Source organism: Antechinus flavipes, chromosome 4, assembly GCF_016432865.1.
Source record: "Antechinus flavipes isolate AdamAnt ecotype Samford, QLD, Australia chromosome 4, AdamAnt_v2, whole genome shotgun sequence".
Lineage (NCBI taxonomy): Eukaryota > Metazoa > Chordata > Mammalia > Dasyuromorphia > Dasyuridae > Antechinus > Antechinus flavipes.
The window spans coordinates 429,826,895-429,854,572 of record NC_067401.1 but is presented as its reverse complement, the minus strand read 5'-3'; the positions used below and the strand labels follow the sequence as shown (position 1 = coordinate 429,854,572).

At 39.6% G+C, this 27,678-nt stretch overlaps 1 protein-coding gene across 3 annotated transcripts; it reads left to right on the top strand.

Annotated features, from left to right (window-relative positions):
- Positions 1–2,158: 2,158 nt before the first annotated feature.
- On the top strand, positions 2,159–27,511 carry POGK (pogo transposable element derived with KRAB domain). 3 transcript variants are annotated; one of them, XM_051999093.1, is made up of 6 exons: positions 2,686–2,965; positions 4,473–4,606; positions 18,230–18,356; positions 19,837–19,950; positions 21,904–23,385; positions 25,419–27,511. In XM_051999093.1, exons 1-5 carry the CDS (start codon positions 2,866–2,868, stop codon positions 23,370–23,372), a joined length of 1,944 nt encoding a protein of 647 aa, XP_051855053.1. In that variant the 5' UTR covers positions 2,686–2,865; the 3' UTR covers positions 23,373–23,385; positions 25,419–27,511. The 3 variants fall into 3 exon arrangements, with proteins under 3 accessions (XP_051855054.1, XP_051855053.1, XP_051855052.1); XM_051999094.1 differs by lacking the exon at positions 2,686–2,965 and adding an exon at positions 2,159–2,479 and having other exon boundaries at positions 21,904–27,511; XM_051999092.1 differs by having other exon boundaries at positions 21,904–27,511.
- The last annotated feature ends 167 nt before the right edge of the window (positions 27,512–27,678 follow it).

Sequence of the window (27,678 nt, the reverse complement as noted above, 5' to 3'; positions counted from 1 at the left end):
TAAAATAATTGCACATGTTTAACCTATATTAGATTACTTGCTGTCTAGGGAAGAAAAATTTGGAACACAAGATGTTGAAAACTGTCCTTGCATGTATTTTGAAAAATAAAAAGCTGGGTTTAAAAAAAAAAAAAGAATGAATCATTGAATACAGTTTACTATTTCTACTACTACTAATTAGTTGGTCAGTCATTTACCTAGCATCAACCCCTATAAAGTACGAGGCACTATGGAAAGCTGAGGAAACAAAGAAAGGTCAAAGGCCTTTCCTGCTCTCAAGAGGTTCTTAGTCTGAGACATGCAAACAACTATGAACAAATAAAATACATATATAAACAGGATAAATTGGGGGAGTCTCAGAAGAAAGGCATTAAGATTAAGGACTGAAGAAGGTTCTTTGCAGCAGATGGGACTTTAGCTGAGAAGTGAAGAAAGCCAGGGAAGTCAGGAGGTAGAAATAAGCAAGAGAGATCCGTTTCAAGCAGAGGGTATAAACAAAGAAAACGTCATGCTCACATTCGGGAAACAAGAGGTCAGGCTGCAGGAGCAGCTAGTAAGCAGGGTGACAGGAAGCCAGGACTAGAATACTGAAAGGGATTTTTTCTTGAAGCAAGCTGAAGATCTGGGTGTGAATCCTACTTCAGATATTTACTTACTGAGTAGAACCAAGAGAACATTGTACATAGCAACAATTAGATTATACGATGATCAATTCTGATGGACATGATTCTTTTAGACCATGAGGTGATTCTGGCCAGTTACAATGGTCTTGTGATGGAGAAAGCTATCTGCACCTAGAGAGAGGGCTGTGTGGATCACAACATAGTATTTTCACTTTTTTTTTTTTTGGTTGTTTGCCAGCATTTTTCTTTCTGTTTTTTTTTTTTCTTTCTGATCTGAGTTTTCTTGTGCAGCATGATTGTGGAAATAGGTATAAAAGAATTACACATGTTTAACATATATTGGATTACTTGCCTCTAGGGCAGGGGGTGGACTGGAGGGAAGGAGAAAAAAAAATTGGAACACAAGATTCACAAAGTGAATCATATCATATATCATTATGCATATGTTTTGAAAATAAGTTTTTTAAAAGATATTTACTGTGTGACCTTGGGCAAATTAAACTTGGTAACCCTCAGTTTAGGTATAAGCAAAAAAGGGAGAATGAGCCTAATAAAATATCCCCCCTCCAACCCCTATCTCGAAGGGCTGTCTAGTTCAAATAAGATAACATACAAAAAGCACTTTGGGAAACCATGAAGTGCTAAATTAGTGTGATTTCTTAGACCCATGGGAAAAAAAAAATGTTTATGCATATTCTCGGAGCTCAGGCAAAATTTAAATGTGAAAAGGAACCCATTTTCACTGCTAAAGAACTCTGAAAATGCGGCAGACTAAGTACTCTTCACTTTCAGACAAATCAGCCACCTTTGGAAGCTATCCAATCAAAACCCCAATCCTAATATTCACATTCTGGAAGGGAATCTTTTTTTTCCTTCTTCCAGTTTTTGTTGCAATGGCCCAATACGGCTATAATTTTCAGGTAGTCAAACCCTTCCTCTTACACAACACTGGAGAGTTTCAATGGGAAAGACCTTTCCGGGCTCCAATTAGCCTATAGATCGTGTCCTGAATGCTTATTATTAATAAAAATAAGGATCGGGATGATAATGCAGGAAAGTTTTTCTATACATTGTATCAAGGTCTGGCCTGAACCCCAGGGCCTGTGACTGCTTCAGCTTCCAGAGTTAAAGTGTTTTTGTTCCTGTACCTAACTTCTGAAAGCAAGATATGCGCAAGCTTGCTAACAAAATATACATTTCTACATTTGTGGATAGAATCACGATTTTTTTTTTTAAGACCTTGGCTCCTTCAGCAGCTGTACTGTCCGTCCTTTCACGTTTCCCTCTCTCCAATTACAGTAGAATTTGAGGGGAGCTGGAGGAAGAGGAGGGGTGTCGAAAGAACTGAGGGCGGGGTTTAAATCTCCGTAGTACCCAACCCTGGGATCAAGTGCTCCTGGCGCAGGTGGGGGGTGGGGGGAGCAGGATGGAGCCGGGCGGAAGCCGGGGAACAGGAGGAGGGTCTTGGGCGAGAAGGAACCCCGGGTTGTCCATAGGCGCCGCAGCCAGGCGGCTGACATCAGCAGCGCTCCTCCCCTCCGCCTCCCAGTACCCTCAGCTCCCGGCCGGACCCTCCCTCCTTTCCACCACGTGTCCCTCCCTCCCTCTCTCCCGAAGGGGACGTGAGGACGGATAAGAGGGAGAGGATCCGTAGGACCGACGGAGGGAGAGGAGGATGGTACCGTGACCCTCCCGACTTCGCCCCCACCTCTCCAGACACCCACTCTCACTCACGCCCACCCTCCCAACGTCCGCCCCCGCCCAGTGCGTGCTGTCTCGTCCTGCGCCTAGAGCCCCGCGCCCTGCGTCCTGCGCCCCGCGCCCTGCGTCCTGCGCTCCGCGTCCTGCGTCTTGCGGTGAGTGTGAGCGGGCTGTGCGCGGCTCCCGGGCGGCGCGGACAGCTCCGGGCAGGGAGGGGCGTGCACCGAGGGCTCCTCCTCCTTCTCCCCCTACCCGGGCTGGCCCCGGCCCCCCTCCCATCCCCCACCCCCACCCCGGCTACTTGGAGGGGAGGGCGGGAAGGGGCGGGGGCTGGGCTGGGCTAGGCTGGGGGGGAGGGGAAAGGGGGGGGCCGCGGATGTTGCAGCTGCTCAGGGCCGCAGCCGAAGCCACCGCCTTTGTTGCGGCCCTGCCCGCCCGCAGCCGCAGCCGCAGCCGCAGCCGCCGCCCCTGGGTCGCAGGTGCATCGAAGGCGGAGGTCGGGGCATGAGCGCAGGGAGGAGGCCGGCGGGGAAGCGGGACCATGGGGGAGCCCGGCCCAGGGCCTCGGCCCGAGGAATGGGGAGGAAGGGAACAAGATGGCTGGAGAGCTCCGAGCGGGCAGCCGCTGTGGCCGAGGCGCGGTAAGACCGGTCGGGTGGGCCCCGGGAGCCGGGACAAGCCGCCTGCCGTCCCGACCACTCCCACCATCACTCATCCATGTAGCTCTCACTATCCATCCATCTGTCCATCCATCCTTTGGCCTTGCTTCATTGGGTTGGGTTTCCTTATACGTCTTAAAAAGCCCCCAAAATAAGTTGTTTTCTACTTACCTTCTCCTAGATACCTCTTTTCCCTATACAATAATAATAGCAATAACCTTTATACGAGTGTTTTAAGATTTGCAGAATTCAGTACCCAATGTTAATCTCATGTGATCTCTGCCACCACCTTGGGAGGTAGGTGCTATTATCCTCATTTTATAGATGAGGATACTGAAGCTGAAAGAGGTCAAGGGTTTGCCCAGAATGTCTGAAGTAGGATTTGGACTCTGATCCTTTCTAGTTTGAGTTAATTGCAACCACTTATACTTGGGCTGCAGCTTTTAAAAGAGTATGTATCCCTTTAGGTTTAGTTACAGGGTGTCTCCAAAATCTGTGCACAACCAACCAAGACTTTTGGGGCTTCCTCAATTGCCCAGGGAAAATGGAACGACTTAGAAGATACCCTCTAAATTGCATTAAGACTTTTAGGATACTACCCTATATGTCCTTCCATTTTCCCTGTTCAGTTGTAAAGTCTGATTTAGAGCAGGTTTCCCAGCCCCCTATCCCCCTATGAGTAAACTAAGATAATTGGTATACCTTGTGGTATAGTAGAAGGAGGGCAAGATTTGATGGCAGGGGACCTGGGTTGGAATCCCTTGTTCTGGCACTTAACTAACTTGTGTGACCTTGGGCAAGGTATTTCAACTTTCTGAGTCTCAAGTGTCCCCATCTGTGTAACATGGATTGAATGTAAACTCCCCATCTATGACTGAGCTACATTCCCCCTTTCCATTTTCCCCTAGAGTTGAGTGTATCACCTAGTGTTCAGAATACCAGCTTCCCGGTATTCTTATGTGTGTTTTGCAAGGCAGTTGGGGTTAAGAGACTTGCTCAAGGTCACACAGCTAGCAAATGTTAAGTATATGACCAAATGAATCCCGGGTTCTCCTGACTAAGGGCTAGTGTTCTGTCCACCTTGACATCTAGCTGTCTCAGCTTCCTGGGATTCTAAGCCCCTTCTTTTCCAGAGTTGTTTCCTCTTAAAAGCAGGTGATTTGGAGTCAGATCATCTGGATTTGAATCTGAAAATTAGTAGTTGTGTAACCAATGACAAGCCATTGAATTTTTTCGAACCTCTAATTTCCTCATCAGTAAAATCATAGGATTTGGACTAGGATGATCTCTCTTAAGGGCCTTTTCTACTCTTGAGTCCTTTGACTCCGTCCCTTCTTACTTGAAGCTATGGTATCTGCTACAGAGGAGCTGGTGTACTATTCAATCACTCCTCCTGTCCCAGGGCATAGAATGGAACTCCCTTGGGTGGACAGTTCATGATCAAATTGAGCACAGCCTTGGATCTTTCTGAAATGAATCTTCTTCCTAGACATGGAGTCCACCACCTTCCCTCTTCCTTTTCCCCTGAAAGAAGAGGAAGAAGAAGAAGAAATTCAGACCAAGGAAGTAGAAGATGGACCCATGGATATGCAGAGAGTGAGGATCTGTGCAGAAGGTGGTTGGGTGAGTAATAAGATCATGAGAACCATTTACTGAGGGGATTAGATTTGATTTGTACATATCAGGCTTCTTTTGACTGTTAACCATGTTCAATGAGGAAGCAATAGTCTGGTATACATGTAGTCCCCCTCATCTTCCTCCCCCCCAAAAAAATTATTGGGCTTTTCTCATATTTGCTTCCCAGTTATTCTGAAAAGCAATAGTATCACAGTTTGTTTGTTTTTAACAGCTTTGTAATTGTGAGGGAATCTCCCCTCCAACAAAATGTTTACCCTCCTTGTGATGGGGATTTCTGTGTATACTGCAGTGTGTATTCTACATGTCATATCAACATAATTTTGGAGAGTCTTCTGAATCTGGTGGGTTTTTTCTTTTGTTGAATAGAGAAACAAACATTGTTCTGTGACAAAAGTGATTCTCACAGTTCTCTTGACCTTTCTTTTCCTGTTTCATAGTTGTCACATCACCAGCATGTTTACTGAATGGAAATTTTTGTGATCAGGTTGTTGTGACTTGACATGATATAGCCATTCATTCATTCATTGAAGAAATATTTGCTAAATTCTTCCCATGTCCTAAGCCCTCTGAGACAAGATGTAAGGAATTTATATCTAGAAGAGCAGGTCATTCAATAAAAAATATCCAGTGTATGTTAGGCCTTGGCTGGCAATGAACAGTCGATTATAAACTATAAATAGATAGGTCATCAGATTATTGTTTTAAACTGCGATGCACTCCCCCAAAAGTTCCTTTGTTCCTCAACTCCCTCTAAGTGGGCCAAAAGGGGACTAAGTGTGCAAATACTATAAATAGATTGCACAGGCCTGATGAGTAAGAGATATGAGATGATTTAAAAGGTACCAACTGGTATCCCTCCACATCTGCCTAAAGCAGTAATTTGTCAACTGAATGATTGGAATTCTCATTCATTAGTTGGGCAAAAGTATCAAAGGTCACTGTCAAATGCAAATAAATGATTTGAAAGGCCCAAAAAACCCCATTAACACCTTGTTATGGATTCATTTGCTAGTTCTATGCAAACCTATGGGGTTGGGGCAAAAGACAGGAGAAGGACAGGGAAGATGTAGATATAGAGTGTTTGGATGATGTGGAGAGACTTGAATGGTGGAGCAGAAAAATTGGCCAACCTCATTTATCTCAAGTGTGGACTAGATAACTTCTAAAATTCCTTTCCTGCTCTCAGTCTATGATTCTCTATGACTTTAGGCAGCCAGACAGCAACATGAATGTGACTGGACAAACCTGAGAGGGGAGAGAAGGGAAGCTAGAAAGATTTTGAAATCTGCATCTCACCCAGGGCACTGTTCCTACTATTTCTACTCTCATATTCTCACTTTAATTAAATTTCACTTTCATAGACATGAAGGCCCTAATATGTGGTGTCTTTTCTCCAAAGCCCAATGTTTTAGATGAGTAAGGGGGTTAGAGAGGCGGCCATTCTAGTTCCTATTATTGCTGGCTTTTGAAACACCTGTATTTCATTGACTGAAGCTACACTTAAAATTGAACCAGATTCGGAGAGGGGCATGGTAGGGCACCCTTCTCTACTATGTGCCATGAGGCACTGTTCAGTTCTCACTACATTTTAAAAATTGTGAGTAGATATCTATCCCATGTGAGCAAGAGACTATAAAGACTGAGCCAGGGTGTTGAAGTCAAATAAAACTTAGGGCAAAGTTCATGTTGCATGTAGCGAGTGATTTAATGTCTTTGTTGCTTTGTGCCTTGAAAATCAAGCATAAATGAGCAACAGTTCATTTAAGTGACTAGAATTGATAATATTGTTTACATAGTTAAAAGTTTTTACAGATTTTTTGTATTCCTTGGTATCTAGAATTGGAAACAATATCTTTGTTTTCCCTAGTTCCATGTACAGTTCACCATCACCACCACCACCACTACACTCTCATACTCAGGATAGGTGTACATGCTTACTCACTCATGTTCTTTCTGACCCTCTGAAATTTAGATTTAAAAGCAAAGATCCATTATTCTTCTCCCCAGAAATTCCAGGTTTTTGTTCTTTCTCTTCCTTCCTGCACCCATTAATGTTTGTTTTTTTTTTTTTAATTTAATTTTATTTAATAATAACTTTGTATTGACAGAATCCATGCCAGGATAATTTTTACACAACATTATCCCTTGCAATCACTTATGTTTCGTTTTTTCCCCTCCCTCCCTCCCCCCCCCCAAGATGGCAAGCAGTCCTATATATGTTAAATATGTCTGCACCCATTAATGTTGTTCTGAAGTGTCCTTTATCTGCCTTGATCTTTCTGCCCTGACCTCTCCATCCCTTCTTCCCAAACCCAAGATCTATCTTTTCCCTGCCCCCATATCTAGTCTGGGAGGAACTGATCCCAAATCTGAAAACAGATCATTTCTGCTTGGTCCTGTGCTATTCAACAATTTTTTAAAATTATTTAAATTAATATTTTTTTTAAAGTTTTTGTTTTTTTTAATTTTAAAAATAAAAAAATTTTAAATTAAATTCAGTGATTTGAATCTTGGGATAACCTGAATTGATCATACTTAACCATGCCTAGTCGTCTTCTTAACAGTTTTAGGTGACACAGCTGGGAGATAGGTAATGTGGTCCAAAGAGATAGGTAACAGAGTCAAAGTACCAAAAAAAGAGCCTGACAGTGTATAGTGAATTTTGAGCCAAATCTAAGAAGAAGTAGTTTAGTAGACATAAATTTAAGTTCTACACATGAATTCCAAAATAATCAACTGCAGAAATACAGGGTGTCCTAAAAATCTTAATGTGGTTTTAAGCCATTAAAGCTTAAATTAAAATTCTTTAGTTGGGTAAAAGCAGTAAAAGTCCCTGTCATAATGCAAAGAGCTTCTTTGGAAAGTGTGACACATTTAAATAGTAAAAACCCATTAAAATTTAAAACTACTCTAAGATTTTGGGAATGATCTGTAAAAGATAGAAATTATATCTGTAAGTAGTAGATCATCTGAAAAAATAGATGGACATTTTAGGGAACAAAAAGGTTAGGATAAGTCAAGTTTGAGTTAGTGTGAGCACCCAAAAAACTAAGGTGTAAGAATCCTTCTATATGAATCATGTATACTTTGGTCCAGTCACATCTGCAATATTGTGTTAAGTTCGGGTTGTGCCATTGAAGAAAGAATATCAGTAAGATTGAGAATGTCTAAAGGAGGACATCCAAGATGCTTTCTCAAATGAGTTATGCTATAGGACAACAGCTGAAGGTTCTGGGGAAGTTTAATCTGAACAAATGAAAGCTTGGGGCAGGGAGAGAAGTAATAACTATTTTCAGGTATCTAAAGGATTGTCATGTAGTAGACTGATTTGTTTGACCTCAAAGGACAGAATGGTAGAAGGTGCTGTCAGGCAAATTAGTTATTAGAGTTTACCCTAAATTGATTCACATTAAAAGTCTTCAAAAACCAAGAATGAATGATCAAATAATTTTTCAGGTATGTTGTGGAGTGGGTTTATTTTTTCAGGTATAAATTCATTGAAATAGCTGCTGAGTTCCTTTCTAACTAAAATCTGTGATTGTATGAACAGGGAAGAGAAAAGAGGTGCACATGAACAGTGATTACGTGCTTTCGATTCCTAGGAACTGGAGTCTTGGACAGATTAGAGGGATTAGACCCAGAAAGAAAAAGAGGGGGTTCACTAGAAGGGAACCAGTCAAACAAATCAGCAGCAGTCCACTAAGATGGCCCCCAAAGAAGAGATGAGAAAGGACTTGTCTTCCCCTTCCTGGTAAAGAAGCATTGTGGGTATATAAAAGTACATAAAAGATATACTATTTGTTGATCAGTTTAGCTGAACCATTTTCTTTTTTTATTCTTTGTTATAAAAATTGGCCCTCTGTGAGAGATGGATTAAGGAGAGAGGTTGTAAGAGATATAAAAACAAAAGATTATTTTGAAAATTAAAAAATGAAATAAAAGACATTAAAATATAAAGTTTTGTTATTAGAGAGGAAGCTTAAAATGCTAAGAGAATTCATTTATTAGAAAGACAAGTAATTTATTATTAGATTATTAGATCAGCTTTTTAGATAAGCTTTTGGGAGGAAAAAGCAGGGAAAAAGATCAACATGAGCTCTTAATCGATCGGTGCTATGTATTAGAAATGAACTAAAAAGAGAGGAAAAGCTAAGAGCTTAAGAAATTTCAATGATTTCAAATGTGATATGGCATTGGCCGTTTTTTACCTTCATTTACCAGATTAAAAACCATTGGGGGTCATATGTAGCCTGTGGACTTATGCAGCTTAAAGGGAATATTGCTTTAGAATTGGTTTCTGAGCTGCTGAACTATCTTACTTTTGTATATCATGTGAATTGTTTTAAGATTCTTAGATTTGTTGTCAAAAGAAAGGGAACAGATGACAAGCTATCAGCCTCCAGTCTTCATATCTTCAGTACATTCAGTTTCGGTCCAACAATTATTAAACATTTGCTTCTTGTACAAATTACTGTGCTCTGTCATTTACTATTTATATGACCTTGAACAAATCAGTTAACTTCTCCAGGTCTCATTTCCTGAATCTCCTTTATGTTGTAAGTAAGTTGAGGGCAGAGATTGTGTATTGCTTCTTTTTATATAATAAGGATTGATTGATTAGGGGCACAGGGTTTGGATTTGATGGCCCCCTACATAATGTACTGGTTTAAATCTCCATTTCTATGGGTGTGGTATAGCTGCTCTAGGTACCAATAGCACCTTTTAAGGATGCCTTCAGCAATCCATTTACTTCAGGCTCTGGGCTCAGGACCCACAGGATGGACCAGGCAGCAAACAATTAGAATTATCTATGTGAGGGAAGAAGCAATAGGGTGACTCATGAAGGAAAAGAAAGATGCACCAAATGGAACTGTATAAAGGAGGCAATCTTATTAACAAATCTTGATGACTATCCGGAGAGCAGGGTTTGGTTTGGTTTGTTTTGGGTTTTTTTGCTGAGGCAATTGGGGATCTTGCCCAGGATCACACAGCGAGGAAGTGTTAAGTGTCTGAGACCAAATTTGAACTCAAGTCCTCCTGACTTCAGGGCTGCTGCTCTATCCACTGCACCACCTACCTGCCCAGGGTTCCCTCCCCTCTCCCTCTAAATTTCCATTTATTTTTATTGCTGCTCCAGTTATTAAGAGCACATAGCTTGGTCTTAGCTCCCAAGCCACATAGGTTTAGTTTCATCACGGGCAAAAATTCTTAGAACTCAATTATAGAAGACAAAGGAGCTACAGTTAAAAAAAAAAAAAAAAGACAGTTGTTAAGTATTGATTCAAAGGGCTAGGAGAATCAACGAAGTAAATTAAAGAGAAGTCAAGGAAGCACAAAAGTTTTTTTGGGGATGGGGTAGTACTGGTCAGATTTTCCTGGCTGAGTCATTACAAAAGTCATTGAGAGTCGTTCAGTCATAGTGGGTTCCTAATAGCTTTACTTTTAATTTTTTTTCAATTAACAAGCATCTATTTTCTTTCCCACTTCCCTTTCTCCCTCTCCCCCCCCCCAAAAAAAAAAAAAAAAAAGATATGGGTAACTTATAACACCTGTACTTAGCCAAACAAAACATTACCAGTTTGGCCATTTTCTTAAAAATATGGGTCTCATTCCTCTACTGGGAGGTGGTAAGTAGGATTCTTTATTTGCTGTCCTCTGGAATCATAGTGGTTCATTGCATTGATCATAATTCTTGAGTTTTTCAAAGATGACTATTGTTTTATATGTTATTATAAATTATTCTCCTGGTTTGACTCACTTTTGCATCAGTTCATACATGTTTTCCCAGGTTTCTCCTATGCTCTTTGTTCTTACATTAATGGGCAGCCAAATAGCATAGATGGGCCTTGGGTCAGAAAGACCTGAATTCAAATTTGGCATCAGACACCTCTGGACACGTGACCTCAGTCAAGTCTCAACTTCTCTTTTCTTGAATTTTCTTATCTGTAAAGTACCCTTAAGAGCACCTGTGAGATTTAGTTGAGATAATATTTGCAAACTGCTTTGCACAATACCTGGCACATAGCAGGTACTGTAGAATTGTTAACTGTTGTTATTATTCTTCTAGCATGATAATATTCTATTAAATGCACATATTATGGATTGTTTAGTCATTTCACAATTCAGTCACAATCAATATATAAACCCCCTTCCCCCATGCTGTGCCTTCAGTTTCCAGTTACTTTCCACTACAAAGAGAGCTACTACAAATATTTTTGTATATACTGGTCCTTTTTTTTTCTTTGATCTCCTTGGGCATTATACCTACTGGTGATATCTCTTGAGTTAAAGAGATAATCCGCATTTTGTCCCCATTTTCATTTTTGTAACTTTTGGGGCATATTTCCAAATTGTTTTCCAGAATAGACTGGCCAATTCACAGCTTCCTCCACAGCACAAGGACATGCCTTTTTTCCCACATCCCTTCTAACCTTAGTCATTTTGATGGGTATGAGATAGAACATCATAGCTTGTCTAATCTGCATTTCTCTAATGATTTGTGTTTTAGAATTTTTTTTTTTAATGTAGCTATGAGTAGCTTGAATTTCTTCCCTAGAAGACTGCTTGTTCATCTCCTTTAAATATTTATCACTTGGGGAGTGTAAATGTTTTATTTATCAAACACCTGCTTACTAAATGGGATTGGATTGAACTGGATGAGCTGTTGTGGTAGGGAAAAAATAATATCCTCAAGTGGTCAGCCACCTGGTAATGAACGTCAGTGCTTAGCTGGGCTGTTTGTCTTAAAAACAGACACAATATTGTTCAGGTCCTGACTTGAATTCTTTGAAGTTTATTATCATGCCAGAGCTTGCACTCCACTTAAATAATCCCAAGGTCACCTCCACACCATGATGAAGTATCAAAGAAGGACTTGACAATACCAATATAACATTTTACATCTCTCTGATCTTATATATATCATTTGAAGTAGGGTTTTGTTTTGTTTTTTTAATTCATCATACAACAATTCCTATAGACCTTTCCATATTTCTGCCTGGGCCTCACATTTGTCATTTATAGTGGCCATATGACATTTTAAAACTACCTTAATCATCCTAGGTATATGATGAGCTTTTCCACCTGATATGATTAGAATGCATGTATTAAAGCCTGGCCCCTGCTCACAAAGAGCTCACAATCTAATCAACTACTTTCAAAGGACTATGTGTAAATACATTATAATCAGAACAAATTGGAGATAATCAATAGAGAGGAGACAGTAGATTTAAGGTAGAATTTTTTTATGAGACTTGAATCCAGGAGACAGAGAGGACTTTGAAAAGCATTCCATACCTTGGGAGAGGGACAAGGTGGTTGAGAGGAAAACAGTCAATGAAAGTGCCTGGAATCAGGATATGAAGTGTCTTGTGTAAGAAACAGCCTAAGAACAATGTCATTGGATCACAGTCTATGTAAGGGAGTATAAGAAGACTGGGAAGTTGGGAGAGGGCCCTGAATTTTATTTTTGATCTAGAGGTGATAGGGAATCATTGGAGTTTATTGAGGATGTGATCAGACTTGTGGTTCAGGAAAATCACTTTAGTGATTGAATGGATTGGAGTAGGGAGAGACTTGAGGCAGACAGATCCACCAAGCAGGCTGATTGCAGTAGATCCAAGTGTGAAGTGATGAAAAGCTGCACCAATGAGATGACAGTGTTAGGAGAGAAGGGGGAATATTCACATGTTGCAAAGGTGAATTTGATAAGAGATGGTGAGGATGTGATACTGACAAGAGATGCTGAGGATGTGACATTGACAAGAGATGATACAAAGATGAAGTCGAAAGGACTAAGCAACAATTTGGGTATGGGGTAGGGAGAATGCTACAGTTGGAGTTATTGAGCAGTCCAGGATAATTCCTCGGTTGTAAGATTGAGGATCTTGGAGGGTGGTAGTGCCCTCAAGTTTTGGAAGCATAGATGAGTAGTATATTAGAAAGAGTAGGGGTTGAATCCACTACTTAGTAAATCATTTTCTTGTTATGGGCTTCTGTTTTGTCAGCTGTAAAATGAAGCAGTTGGACTAGATAATCAGTTAACAGGTGCCGTCTATGTACAGAGTACTGTGCTAATTGTTGGGAATACAAATATAAAATTTAATTAGCCTCAGCCCTCTAGGAATTTATTGCTGTGAAGTGATAATAGGGGGAATGTTCACCAATAACAAAGACACAAATAACACACACACAAATATATACATATATATATATATAGTGATGGGTAAGGGTGTGCATCAAGAAAAGACTCCTGAAAGAGGTGATATTTGAGCTAACATTGAAGGATACTAGGCATTCCAAGAGGTTGAAGTGAGGAGGGAGAGAATTTCAGGCATGAAGAGACAGCATGTCCAAAACCCCAAAGTCAGCAGATGGAATGTCACGTAGAGGAAGCAGGAGCAGACTCAGTGAATTTGGCTGAGATGTAGAGCAAGTGAAAGGGAGCAGTCTGATAAGTCTGGAGGCCAGATCTGTGCTATAAATGCCAAAGGGATGGAATTTCGTACTTTATTCTAGGAGGTATTAGGGAGTCACTGAAGCTTCTTGAGCTGGAGAGGGACTTGTTTTAGAGCTTCAGTTTGGCTGCTTTGTGGAGATAAGATTGGGGAGGGGGGTGATGTTAGTTTAGTTGGGTGTAGGGACTTCAATTGAGAAGCTTTAAGTAAGTAGTTCAGGCTAGAGGTATGAAGGTCGTTAGCAAGGTGATTATCTTACTAGAAAAGGGAAAGGGAGAAGTCATCTTTAAGTTCTTCAACTGTTTCAACATTCTGTAATCCAGTAGGAGCCCAGGAGGGGGGAAAAATCAGTAGAAGAAAGTACATATTTTAGTTATGAGGTGATTCATAACCAAGAATGGGGTGGAGTTGGAAGCCTGAATGTTGGCTGCTTTGGGTTGCTGTTTTAAAAATGACTTTCCATTCTAGTGTCTTGAGAAGGTAAGGTAGAGAAAAGTTAGAAAGTCTCTGGGGAAGTTGAAAAGCCTGCATCTTGTCTGTGTAAGGAGAATTTCTGTGGGGCTTTCTCCCATGCAAATGGGAGGAAACTAGTTTGCTTCTTTTTATAGTACTAATCCACAAATTTGACTGGCGTGTTAAATACATACCTTTCTTATGCAGAAACTTCTTCCTCTTTCTCCTTTTGGATTTTTTCCTCTTGAAAGTAGAAAAACCCTATTTTAAAGCTTGGGTTTCAGGATTCCTGCTTATACTTTTCTGGATTGGCATTATGATTTGTGTGTTAAAAACAAGCCCTAATGCACTGGGGAAAAAACTGAAACTCTTGTACTGAAAATGCTGGGCTTTCCCCTCCTGAAACTGAGCCAGCCTAGCCTATTTGCAAACCAAATCTGCCCTCAGGGAGAGTGGCTCTCTTCCTTCCCAGTTTGTGTGTAGGCCATTGTTGAATTGGGCAATCTTGTTAGAAGTGTTCTAATGGAGCCTATCTTCTGCTGCATTTTATGACTTTCCATTTCCGGAGGGGGGATGGAACTTTCTGAGGGATTGGCTCTCTGGGAAAGAGGCAGGTCCAGGCATCTGTGGGCCCTTCGCAAGGTTTAAAAATCGACCCCTGAGTGCAATTTGAGCCTTCCTTGTAACACATGACTTGGCTTATCACAAAATAAATACCTAGGAGTCATGGAGAGGGGATTTTTCTGGCATTTATGAATAGCATTAAAAGTGCCCCATTGCTGTGCCCTGTACGCAGCTGCCCACTTTGTCTACCCAGTGTTGCCCTGGCCCCAGTGTTACCTATTGTGTTCCTCTGCTCCATGGGAGTAAAGTCTTTACTTCCTCACTTCCCACTTTACCTTTGACCCCTTATAATAAAATTCTTCTACATATTGGAAATGTTTTTCCCAAGTCACCATCAACTTCAGCAAGTTGTTTAATCTCACTGGATCTCATTTTCTCCATCTTTAAAAGTAAAAGATTGAATTTAATTCCTGTGGGATTCCTGTTCTAATGATCCGAAGACCCTAGAAAAAGTGTTGATGTTTTTTTTTTTTTTTTACCGTTAAACAGCTTCAACTTCCTGACTCTCCAATTTCCACTGAAACTGTTTGGATACTAATTCTTACATATCCATGTTCTTCCCCTTTCTTGACATCATTTCATATCAGTGACCACCTACTTTCTCTTTTATTGAAGGAGATTCTGTGGCAGTGGCAGTGGCAGTTCTAGAACCTCTCTTACCTTTTAGATCTTGTGCCTTTTTTGTCTTGTTTCTCCTTCTATGCATCTCCCACCTGAGGTCCTTTTGAATCAATCAGCATTTATTAAGTGCCTGTTTTATGCTATTCACTGTGCTAAGAACTGCTGGGTATACTGAATCAAAAGAGAATTCCTTCCCTCAAGGAATATAATGCTCCCTCCCTAAGCCACCATCAGCACAGGAGGAACTATAATGTAAACATATCTATACAAAGCAATCTACATACAGGATAAATAGGAAATAATTAATCTCCCTGAAGAAAAGGACAGAAATTATGAAGGGCTTCTTCTAGAAGGTGGGATTTTAGTTGGGATTTAAAGGAATATATTCCATATTCTCTTCCTTGGTGATATATGCTTCTGTGAGTACACCTCTGTGTAGATGACTGCCTCATACATCTGCATTTATTACCTGTTCGACCTTAGTCATCATATAAGGTCCTCAGGCCATCTTTTTCACATCTCTACCTAACTGCTTCCCTAACATGTCAAATACAACTAATTCAAAACTGAGCTCGTCATCTTCTCCCTGTATTTGAATCTCCACTCATCTTTCCGTGACTCTTGGAACCCAGCCTCCTCCTCCTTTTTCTTCTTCTTATTCCTTAATTCACTGCACAGGAGATTAGGCCTCTTTGGTTTCCTCAGAGGACAGTCCCATCTTCCAGCTCTGGGTATTTTCACTGGCTGTCTCCCAGACCCAGAATTCTTCTCCTTCCTCTTACCAACCTCCTGGCATGTCAGCCAAAACACCACCTTGAACAAGAGCTCTTTCCCAGTCCTTAATTTCTGGGCTTTCCCTCTGAGGTTGACCCCAAATCTATTCTCTATGTTCATTGTACATAATTGTTTTTCATGTGTTTTCCCCTTTAGATTGTGAGCTCTTTGAAAGCAAAGACAGAGACAGAAAGCAGGTTTTCACTTTTGTTTTTGTCTTTCTGGGTATCCCCAGCAATTAGGATAGTGCCTAGCATATAGTAGACACTTAATAAATGCTTATGGACTCGAACCATCCTCTCTGAGTCAGCCAGGTTTGAAATCTTGGTCTTGTTCTTCAGCTCTTTCCTCCTTGGCATCTATGATCTAATCACAACCAAGTCTTCTGGTTGGTTCTCTCACTTTAACAATCTCTCTCCGTTAGCTCCTCTCTGCTAAGCTACCAAGAATCACCAAGTGTCTAGTCTCTCTTCTTCCATCCACTCTCTCCTCTCTGTAATCTGTCCTTCACAAATTGCCTTCATGCATAGGTTTGATAAAACCATATATTGTTTATATCTATATATAATATGCAATAGAATGGAAGCTCCTTATGAGTAGGGGTTATTTCATTTTTTGACTGTTTCAAGCTCAGAATTGATACAAAATAAATATCTTGATCGATCAATCCCTTGCCCCAAATCCTCAATAGTTCTCTGTTACCTATAGAATAAAATTAAAACACCCTAGCTTGGAATTTCAGGACCTCCACAATCAGATTTCAACCTAATAAGATTTCTGTCTATTCTTCAATTTTATCCTCTTGTTTTCTGCCTCCAAAAGCTATTGCCTGCCCTATCTCCTCATTGCAACCACTATTAAATCCATTTTTCTCCCATGCCCCCGTTCCATGAAGTCTTTGTTTCCCCTAGCTGAGAGTTCTCTTCCTTCCCATATTTTCTTAGCACACTCTGTACCTCATTTCCATCACACTTTGCTTTGTATTATGCCTACTTGTATATGTTTCTGACATTTTTCTCAGTAGACTATAAACTCCTTGGCAGCAAGAATTACATTATTTTTCATTGTCTTTTCACCAGTCACTTACAAAGCGCTATGCCATGCTATAAATGCCTAATGGATGTTAATTGGATTAAATTAAATCCTCTGAAACCTTCTGATGAGCAAAAAAGCACCTTTTCTGTAGCCTGGACCCCTTTGGCAGGCAATTAGGTGAACCGTGGAGGACTCATTTCAAAATAATGTTTTAAATGCATAAAGTAAAATACATAAAATAAGAAGAGTTATCAAAATAAATTTATTTTTTAAAACAAGTTTATGGACTACAGGCTAAGAACCTCTAAATAGTAAGGAAAGGAATTCTTTTCAAATACTGATGACAGTCTTAACCTTCCAGACTTACCTCGTGGTGTAAGCACCTCACAGAAAGGGAGTCTGGTGGTTTCCCTAGCATCTTCACATGATGCATTATATACCACAGGTTTTTAATTCCTAATTTAATACCGGAATTTAATAAATTGAATATTAGACTCCTTATGAGTTGGGCTCCAGCCAAACCTTAAACAATGATTCTACATTCTCTTTATTGTTGTTTTGTTTGGGGGGTTTTTTGATAAATATTTTGTTTTTCCCAATTATATGTAAAGATTATTTTCCACATTTTTTCTAGACTTTTAGTCACAAACTTTTCTCCCTCCTATTCCTTCTCTGAAGGTGGCAAGTAATCTAAGTTCTTCACATTGGCTTTCATGAGATAGTTTGTAGTTTGCTTTCCTAAAATGCTCTTCCTCCTCCTCTTCCTTCTTATTACCATTTTTCCCACCCCCACCCCTTTTGGTTCTCTCCACCCTTTAAAGCTCAGCTTATTCCCAAAAATCTTCTTTGACTCTCCAGTCTATAATGACTTAGATATCACTTAGTTTTGCTTTTTGTTTGTTTTTTCAAATCAACACATATTAAGCATCTATTGTATGCAAAGAAAAGCCCTCATTTAGGACCTCTGTTCAAGATATATGAATACACACACACATACACAAAAGGACAATTTAATTTAAAATAGGGAGGAATTGAAAAAGCATGGAAGACTTCATAGAAGAGATAACAGAAGAATTGAATAATGAAAATAAAGTCAGAAGGAGAAAGGAATTCTTAATAATTATGAAGAAGTACATGGGTAAATAAGCAAAGGTGGGGAATGGAATGCTGAGTTTGGGGACCTCACATAGCTTTTGAAAAATCTTAATGTATGTACATTATAGCTACCTGAAGGGGTGATATTCCTCTTCTAAACCTTAAGCTTCTTCAGGATAGAAAACTTGTTTTATGTAAACGAACTTTCTTGTACATAACACAATGTTCTTCATTCTGCAGATGTTACATATATGTTTCTATTACATTGTCTAGTTGGAAAATGGGGAATGAGTGGGAGGGTTGGATAATAAGGTGAGGAACAAGTCCTTTTATTAAACTGGGATGGAGAAAATTTAGGTTTTAATCCTGGCCCTTCCCTCTATTTATGATTTTGGGTAATTCAGCTTGCAAAATGAGCAGTTTGGTTTAGATATTTCCCAAGGCTGCTTCTGGTTTCAATATTTCATGATTTGGTGATATCTTAGATTCAGTTGTATCAGTGACCCAACCTCATTGTGTTTTGGTGTTGAGAGAGATTTATTTTTTTCAGGTACCAGCCCTGTTTGATGAGGTGGCCATATATTTTTCTGATGAGGAATGGGAAGTTTTAACTGAGCAACAAAAGGCACTCTACCGGGAGGTCATGAGAATGAATTATGAAACCGTACTTTCCCTGGGTAAAAAATTTGCTTTCTTTTGTCTCCTAGAATCTCAAGTGTGGAGGATTTTATCTATTTCTCATTTCTACTGTGTCAAGATCACTCTAGCCAAAACTTGGAGTTTCTCCCCTCTTCATATTTAATTTCTTGTTTAAATTATTGACACTTATAAGAATGCCACATAAATAAGTCTTAATATCTCACTTCAGGACTTGATGTTTGAACTCTTGGGAGACATACATTTTGCAGAGAATTTAAGAAGTGTGAAATTGAATCATATCCATGGTACTTTTGGGCCCATAATCTCTCTCTCAATGATATCAGCTGGTAGCAGTGAATAATCTGTGATGTGAGCTTCAAAACTTGTACTTCAAAGTATCCTTGAGTTCCATTATTAACGTATTTAGCTCTACCATCCATGAATTTATCTGGATTGATTTATTTGGAATGATCTCCTAACTTGCCCATTACACATATAAAAATAAAATATTTACTCTTTTTTTTTTTTTTAAACACTAAAAGCAGTCCCCTCACATACATTTCATGGGATGGATTATTGTGAGGATCAGCTGAGATAAAGAAGTGCTTTATAAATGATAGCTTATGTTACGAATAGAGTACTGTGGAGTAGTTAGAACCCTTGTCTCAAGAATCTTCAAATCCTTCCTCCCTCTGACACAGACTATCTCCAGGACTTCTAGGCTCTTTAACTATTCACTAGCCCCAAGAAGCTCTCCCAAACCTTAGTTACTGAGCTACATTATTAGTAAAGGGAGTTTTCTCACTGGAATTTCACTATAACAGTAAAGCCACATATTCAGACCAAAAAATAAAAGAAAAAAATTAGAGGCACCTTAATGTATTTGGATCTTGTGTTCAAAGATCTAAGTTCTGATTTTTGATAGTCATGTGACAATGGGGAAATTATTTAAGTTCTGAGTCTGTTTCCTCATCTGTAAAATCTAAATAATGTTCATTTTGCTTATCTTAAAGAATCCAGGCAGAGAGTCACGTTGTTGTTGCTATTGTTTTTAATAAATCAGAATATTTGATAAACATATAAATTATCAATATTATATTCAATCAATATCTATCTGCTAGATCCAGTTGCTACCTTGCCTTTTCCTAGTAACATCATCGACTCTTGCCCTTGCTGACAGAAATCCTTTAATTCTTCCATTTCCCAGTGAACATTTCCTTCAAGGAAGCCTTGAACTTTGAATATTCATGCCTTTTCCTAGTAACATCATCAACTCTTGCCCTTGCTGGCAGAAATCCTTTAATTCTTCCATTTCCCAGTGTGAATATTTTCTTCAAGGAAGCCTTGAACTTTCCTTCCTCTTATCTGGTTAAACTGTTTGCTAGATGCACTAGCAATGAAGGGGAAGGGGGGTAATTTATATTGCTTGAATGGTACTTTCATTAAATCATAAAAGTTACTTTAACAGTGTTCCATAATTGTGACTTAATTCTTTCCTGTTTTATTTCCTGTGAACAGAATTCCCATTTCCTAAACCAGACATGATCTCTCAGTTGGAAGCAGAGGAAAGCCCTTGGGTTCCTTACCCTCAGAACTCTGAGGAATGGAAACTCCAAGGAGGTTCTTTCACAGGTGAGAAAGTAAATTAATTTTGAACTAACGTTGGAGAAATGTATGCAGCTGGAAACATTGTAGTTCAGATACCAGGATTGGTCATGGTAATGATATTCCTCAATGGATGGTACCAGATATCAGTGATTGTGCCAGATGTTACCAGATATTGTTTTGTTTGGGGTAAATCAAGAAGGATGAAACAAGTCTTCAGGTTCTGGAACACCACTTTCCTTTTTATAGTTACATTCAGAGGTGTATTGTATAGATATACATAATGTCTAAAAAAACAATAGTTTATGCATTGATTGGGGCAAAGGTTATTTGAATAAAAATCATTTCTGCCAGAATAACTACAGACTGGACTATAACTATTGGCAAGCTATGTGTAGGAAAATGGGCTTAAAATAACACCAATCATACTCAAATCATTGTAATCAGAATCTAGATACAGTCAGGTCCTGATAAGTGCAAATAATGAAGCTCTTTAAGTCATCACACATTCTACCCATATATTCAAAGCTGTAATTATGTTAATTGATTCATTGACTCCAGCCCGATGGAAATTTGTAATGTGTATTTGAAAAATGCAACCACTTCAGGGAAATTCTGAATGAATTGTACTGAGACCTGGCTATAACCAAGTGCTGTGAAACTGGGCAATGCAAGGGATAAAATGCTAGATTTGGAATCACAAAGACTTGGGCTCAAATTTAACTGTAGTTAGCTATCAGCTATGTGACCTGAAGCAGGTTTCTTCTCTGCCTCAGTTTCCTCATCTGTACAATGGAGACAATAACAGCATCAATTTTCCAGGATTGTTGTGAGGATCAAATGAAGTAAAATATATCAAAAAGCTTAACAAACTTTAAAACACTGTGCAAATGTTAACTGTTACTGGCATGTTTTACCTGGGCTTTTTGTTTTATTTTGGTTTTTGTAGTGAGTTACTGTGATTTAGGGGGATATTTGAATTTAGAATTTGGGTCATTTTCTGCAGCACGTTCATTATATGGATGGAGTGACAATTGGAAAGAAGCATTTTTCAAATGCCTACTGTGTTCAAGAACTCTACTAAGCTTTACAAATATTATTTAATTTTTAAGACTGGAGCCAAAATTTCCTGAATCACTATCCTAAACTCTTCTGTGTTAAGCCCCACTACTTAATGTCCCCTCAGAGTAGTCAGAATATATAACTGATATATAGAATATATATATATATATATATATATATATATATAAATTATATAAATACATATAAGAATATATAACTCACACAGTCTTGACATTGCAATGAGAAAAAAAGACAAGAGTCAAATGGATTGCTTGACAAGAAGGACGAAAGGGAAAAGCTTAAGCAGATTTTTATGGTCATTTCAGCTTTGCTGTATGGGTTATTTTTCTAAGACTTCCACGGAACTGTTCTCGGTTGTTAGTCCTTCATTACTTGTATGAATTTGAGAATACTCAGGTTTTCTTGAGAAACTCAAATCTTGCCTTAAAGGCCTGTGGGTTTGCTAGGAAAAAGGTGATAAACCTTTTATCTGGTCTTTTAACCTTTGGTTTAGACCAAAGGTACTCTTTAAGATTTTATGACTGTCCATTTTAGAAAGGGGATTCTGTTATTTGTGTAAATAGAATTCTTAAGATTTCATTCATGTGTCTCACTAGAACTATTAAGATATATCTCAGTTCAGCTTTGCTGTATGGGTTATGTTTCTAAGACTTCCACAGAACTGTTCTTGGTTGTTAGTCTTTCAAGGATCCTTAAGGGAGTATCAAGAAATCGTGCCAAAGATGAGGATATGATATCCAGATTATTTTCTCTTTCCTCAAAAGAGAAATTAGTCACAACTGGACCCATTTGGCACAAAAATTTACAATACTTATGATTCTGGCACTTTTAGAAAGTCGAAGTATAAAACAGAAATTTACATGTAGACTAATAGTTTTTAATTCTATTATCTCCCAGGGAATGAAGAATCTGATCTAAAGCATCCAGAATGGACCCCCCCACTGAATATCTCTCCTCATTTTCCCCAACCACAGCATCTCGAAAACTTCGCTTTCCATCTGCCCCAGGATATGCCAGAAATGTCCGAATGGCCTGAAGGGTACCCATTCTTCATGGCCATGGGTTTCCCAGGGTATGATCTGGGGATAGATGACATAGCAAGTAAGTTTCAGCTGAGTAGGGGTATCCGCCGGAGCTACGATGCAGGCTTCAAGTTAATGGTTGTGGATTATGCAGAAAGTACTAATAACTGCCAGGCTGCCAAGCAGTTTGGTGTGTTGGAGAAAAATGTCCGTGACTGGCGGAAAGTGAAGATGCAACTCCAGAATGCCCATGCAATGCGACGTGCTTTCCGAGGCCCCAAGAATGGAAGGTTTGCTCTGGTGGACCAGCGGGTGGCTGAATATGTGAGACAGAGACAGGCCAAAGGAGACCCAATCACAAGAGAGGCAATGCAGCTCAAAGCCTTAGAAATAGCCCAGGAAATGAATATTCCTGAAAAGGGGTTCAAAGCAAGCTTGGGATGGTGTCGTAGGATGATGAGGAGGTATGATCTCTCTTTGAGACATAAAGTACCTGTGCCCCAGCATTTGCCTGAGGACCTGACGGAGAAACTCATCACTTATCAGCGTAGCATCTTGGCCCTGCGAAGAACACACGATTACATGGTTGGGCAGATGGGGAATGCTGATGAGACTCCAATCTGTTTGGAGGTACCATCTCGTGTGACTGTAGACAACCAAGGGGAAAAGCCTGTTTTGGTGAAGACCCCAGGCAGGGAAAAACTGAAAATTACAGCAATGCTTGGTGTCTTAGCCGATGGAAGAAAATTGCCTCCATATATCATTTTAAGGGGAACATATATTCCCCCTGGAAAGTTCCCCAGTGGGATGGAAATTCGCTGCCATCGCTATGGTTGGATGACGGAGGACTTGATGCAAGACTGGTTGGAGGTGGTATGGAAACGTAGGACTGGAGCAGTGCCGAGGCAGCGGGGGATGCTGATCCTAAATGGCTATCGAGGCCATGCTACTGATTCTGTTAAAAATTCCATGGAAACTATGGATACCGACATGGTCATCATCCCAGGAGGCTTGACTTCTCAACTACAAGTGTTAGATGTGGTAGTCTATAAACCTCTGAACGACAGTGTGCGTTCCCAGTACTCAGAGTGGCTCCTCGCTGGCAATCTTGCTCTCAGCCCAACTGGGAATGCCAAGAAGCCTCCCCTTGGCCTGTTTCTAGAGTGGGTCATGGTTGCGTGGAACAGCATCTCAAGTGATTCCATTGTCCAGGGATTCAAAAAGTGCCATGTCTCCAGCAGCATGGATGATGCCGACGTCCTGTGGGAATTAGAGGGTGACTTGTCGGGAGGAGGTGATCCCCCAAGAGAAGGTGAAGCTAACAGCATGACTGAGAGCAACTGAAGCAAAAGTTAAGGTGATACATAAATGAACAGTGCCTTTCTTAGCTGATATGTTCTTGTTTCACAAATTGCCATTCCCCTTATGATCTTCAGTGGGTAGATGGTAGGCTAAGGACATTTTCTCCTTTATATGGGGGGTTGCTGAATTTTTTTTTATTTCATGCCCCAGGAGGACTTTTATAATCAAAATGAACAATAAGTAAACCACCAAAACAGAAGTCACATTGAAATAAAGCATATTGGCTAAAAACAGCAGAGAATGTTATTTAGTTAAAACCAAAAGTCTTAATAATGGAAACTTATGAAAGCCAATTTTTTTCCTCTCCTTTAAAATAGAACTCAAGAAACTGTGATAAATTTATGTTCTTTGGGTGTCTTAAAAATACCACAAACTTTCAAAGGCTTGTGTAGATGTCGGCAGAAAGCCAAAATTTAGTTTGACTTCAATGAATATGAAATCTATGCTTCAATAACTGAATTGAGTTAGTTTTCCCACAATTAGGGGTCTTTTATCTGTGAACTACTGCAGCTCCACTTGGGAATCCCATTTGGTAGTCATGGATTACGGATTTCCTGTATGCATGGCACTATGCAAGTCCCTCAGGGATATAGAAAATTTAAATAAAAACAGGGTCTTTGCTTCTTGAGAGCTTACTGAATAACTAATCCAATCGCTGTTCTCTAAAATATTTTTAAAAATCATTTTGTTAATCACCACAGTGATGTATTCAAGGAACAGGTGTTGAATAACAGGGATTGCCTGTGATTTACAGGTATATCTGAACCGACAAGCAAGAAAAAAGCAAGTTGTGACCAAGAGTTATGTGAAAGGACTTTTTAAATTCAAAGGTTGTTTTAAATGTCAGGTATTTTTCTTTTCAACAAGGGCAGCTATGAGTTCAGGTTGAGATTACAAATCTTCAAGGATTATTTGAATGAGGAAGAGCTGAAATTCCAACAGGCATTGACTTAATTTTACAGGAAATGGAGAGTAGGACACAGTGGGAGACTGCCCCCAGAAGGGTGATTCTTATTACCTTCTGAAATAAAAGCAGAGAAGAATTATACTGAGACACAATTTATTGTGTTCTCGTCCCACATCAGAACAATTTGAAGCCAAGGACAATCCCACTTTAAAGGGGAATGAAACAATATTGATACTTGAAATGATACTGATATAGTGATACTTATTAAACTTCTTCAGATATTCAAACTTGTCCTACTTGGTATCTCCAAATTAAATACAGAACTATTTCCACCTACAACTTCCCCCCCCCCCCCACTTTAAACTGTGTGGAACAGTAACCCATTTACCTAGAACAGTAAAATTTTATGTCAGTGAACTAGTGAAAATCGGATTATAGGTTTAGGGTAAGTGGTCTCTAGACCCTTAAAAGTTCCAGGGGGAGATATCTGGCTTTTTAAAAAACACTTTTGGAACTTTTGTTCTTATATTATTTATCTAAATATGTACCATAACACTGGTCTTGTAAGTTCAGTCTGTCTTGCCGTCATCCTTGCTTTCCTCTTCCTGGGAGAACATATTCCTAGGATTGTCAGACTCTGAAGCAGGTCTTGGTTCTTTCCTTTTCCTTTTAGTTGTAACTAATTTTGGTCATAATTTTCTGAGATGATCACAGCAATGACTATCTATCTTTGCACAACTACGAGACTTGATATCTATTAGATGGACAGGATCCATCCTTTCCCGGGGGTGATTTATAGTTAGACAAAGCAGAGAATCAGGGTATATATAGTGTCTTTGTTAAGTGTGATTCATGAGTTTTTCACCCATCTAGACTTTTGTTATTTCTCATCACATTTGCCATTCTTTTCTTTGAATTTAAGAAAACAATGGAGGGGGAAGGGGGCAAAAGAGAGAAGATGTTAAGATGTGGAAGAATTTTACCTTTTCCTACAGCACCATTTTGAAGGTCTGACCATGATTTTTTAAGGAAAAAAAAAAATCATGAAGAACTTTGATCGCAGTTTACTTTTCTTCCAAAACCAAGGACTGATTTATGCTTGGATTCTCTCTTTATTCCAGCAAGTGGAACTGTGAATGGAAACAACTGAGGAAGAATATCCTCAGCAAGGTTCCAGGGATGCAGATGCACAGGAAACATCAGGAAAATGCCAAGTTGGTCAGAGAAGCCTGGTAAGATGAGCCACAGGTGCATCCCCTCCCAAGAACACAGCCCTTCCCCTCAGGAGAGACATTTTCATGAGCTTGGATGTGGAAAAGAAAAACTGAGCTTCTGTCCTGTCTGTGGCACTGTCTTGAAGATTATTCTGTGTGCCCACCAGAAGCAGTCTGTAAATATCATGGGTGACAGAGGCATTTCATGGAGAAAGGCCCATTTGTGCATCACCAGAAACAACACATAGGAGACAAGCCCTACCACTGTCCTTTCTGTGGGGAAAACTTCAATATGATTTGTTTTATTCCGCCTTTGAGAATGTTCCCCCAATGCCATCCCACATAAGTCACAAGTGGGGAGGCAGTTCTGTAGATGCATGTAGTTATCACTTAGGATTTCTTCTTGATATGTTTTCCTCTCTTACTGGAAAAACCAGATACTGTTAATGGCAAGATAAAGACAGACATCCTGAACTGGTGCCAGCAGATCAAATGCTTCTATAGGCGGTTAACTAGGTTAGGATGGAAGATATAGGATAAAATAGAATATTCTGTACTTATATACCCTCCCAAATTAGCAGGCAGCTAGACATTTTCTAGTCTCAAACATTGACTCCTGAGTATTTTCTCCATTATATTTAAAGCTAAGGTGGTAATCAATACGGAGGCTATTCAGGCTGCCAGCAATAGTTCCCATAAATTATCTACTGTCTATGATACAAAGTCCATTTTACTTCTCTGTTACTCATTTTGCTAGTTTCTTTAATAAGTGTTATCTTTACAAGGGCAGTGAAGGGACTTGGACCTTTGGCCACTGCCATTTGGGAACTTCAATGTAACAACTCCACCTCTATAAAAAGAGGTGGGATTTTATTTTTACAATTTTTAGAGATTTTCGTTCCCACTTAGTGGAGGTAGGAAAGCTTTTGTTTAAAGCTGTCTATCCCCTCACCAACGTATCATGGACAAAGCTACAATTAGAAATGCTAATTCAATACCAAATCAGTGTATCTAAATACCAGTTACCTTTTTCTTGCTGTTTTCTCAGCTCACTTTTCCACTGCTAGTAAACCGCTCTTGCCTTCCTAAAATCCCTATTTCTGACCAGGGACTCAGGTTCTCTACAGGGACATAACCTTTCGAATGCCTTTTTCACTTATTTTTCTACCAGAACCATGGTGGATCCAATTCAGTCTAACTTCTTTCTGCAGGATAAACGACATTTGACTAAATTTCATTATCTTCCTTTGAACTGCATTTTTGCAGAAGTGCTTCTCTTCCCTAGAATAACTCTACATTCCCCTTAACTCTGTTACTTGAACTGGCTTCCAGTTCCAATCTCTTCCATATGTCCCTTCCAATCTTAGCTAGTCTTGTCCCTTATCCCCCCCACACACACTTTATGTTACCCTAAATCATCTGTAATTGAGAGGTTATCTTGTACTGGGAGGGTTCAAGAATTTTGTGACCTAAATTTCAGGATCATGGGTTAGAGGTTAGCTAATTTTTTTTTCCACTGGGAAAGCTGGGCAGTGAATTTAATCAGCACTTGTTTCATTCTGTGAACAATCCCTTCCATTTCTTCATTTGCATCTTTTGGTGGTGGTTGTTCCAAAGTTATGATTTCCCTGGTGCAGGGGATTGCCCCCAGGGCAGCTCTCTTTGCCAGTGCAGATCTCAGAGAGTGACTTGCCCAGGTCGCACAGCCACAATTGGCCAGCTCTCTACACCACACTGCCTCTCATCTGCATCTGACAGGGTGCATCATACCATAGAATTCTCCTAGAGTAACAGTTCTAATGTCAGGGTTTCCCGGGGCTCACATGTTCTTCCACTGATTTAATTATGATCTATGCCTCAAAGCCCCAATACTTTTACAGAACTATTACTTATAATGACTGTAGCACATATTTGTTTTCCTGGACTCAGAATCAAAGATAGCTGAAATAGAAGGTAGGTAGAAATTAACCCCAACAATAAAATTTGATAATAAAAATAAAGATTATGGTGGTTCTATTTTACTTTAAAGTTTTGTCGTCTCCTCTTCAGGACACTACATATCTTACTGCACTTTACATTTTATTCACTTCCTGGGATTGACGGTTCTATCACATAGCCATAAAGGAGAGGACATTATTAACATGTGGCTTAGATGGGATTTCTGGAT

What these genes read in the sequence shown, in the direction of transcription:
- POGK (XM_051999093.1), top strand. Translation starts at nt 2,866, where the DNA reads ATGGGGGAGCCCGGCCCAGGGCCTCGGCCCGAGGAATGGGGAGGAAGG. An exon ending in TCTGTGCAGAAGGTGGTTGG is followed by an intron (nt 4,607 to 18,229) that starts GTGAGTAATAAG and finishes TATTTTTTTCAG; the next exon opens with GTACCAGCCCTGTTTGATGA. An exon ending in TGAAACCGTACTTTCCCTGG is followed by an intron (nt 18,357 to 19,836) that starts GTAAAAAATTTG and finishes TCCTGTGAACAG; the next exon opens with AATTCCCATTTCCTAAACCA.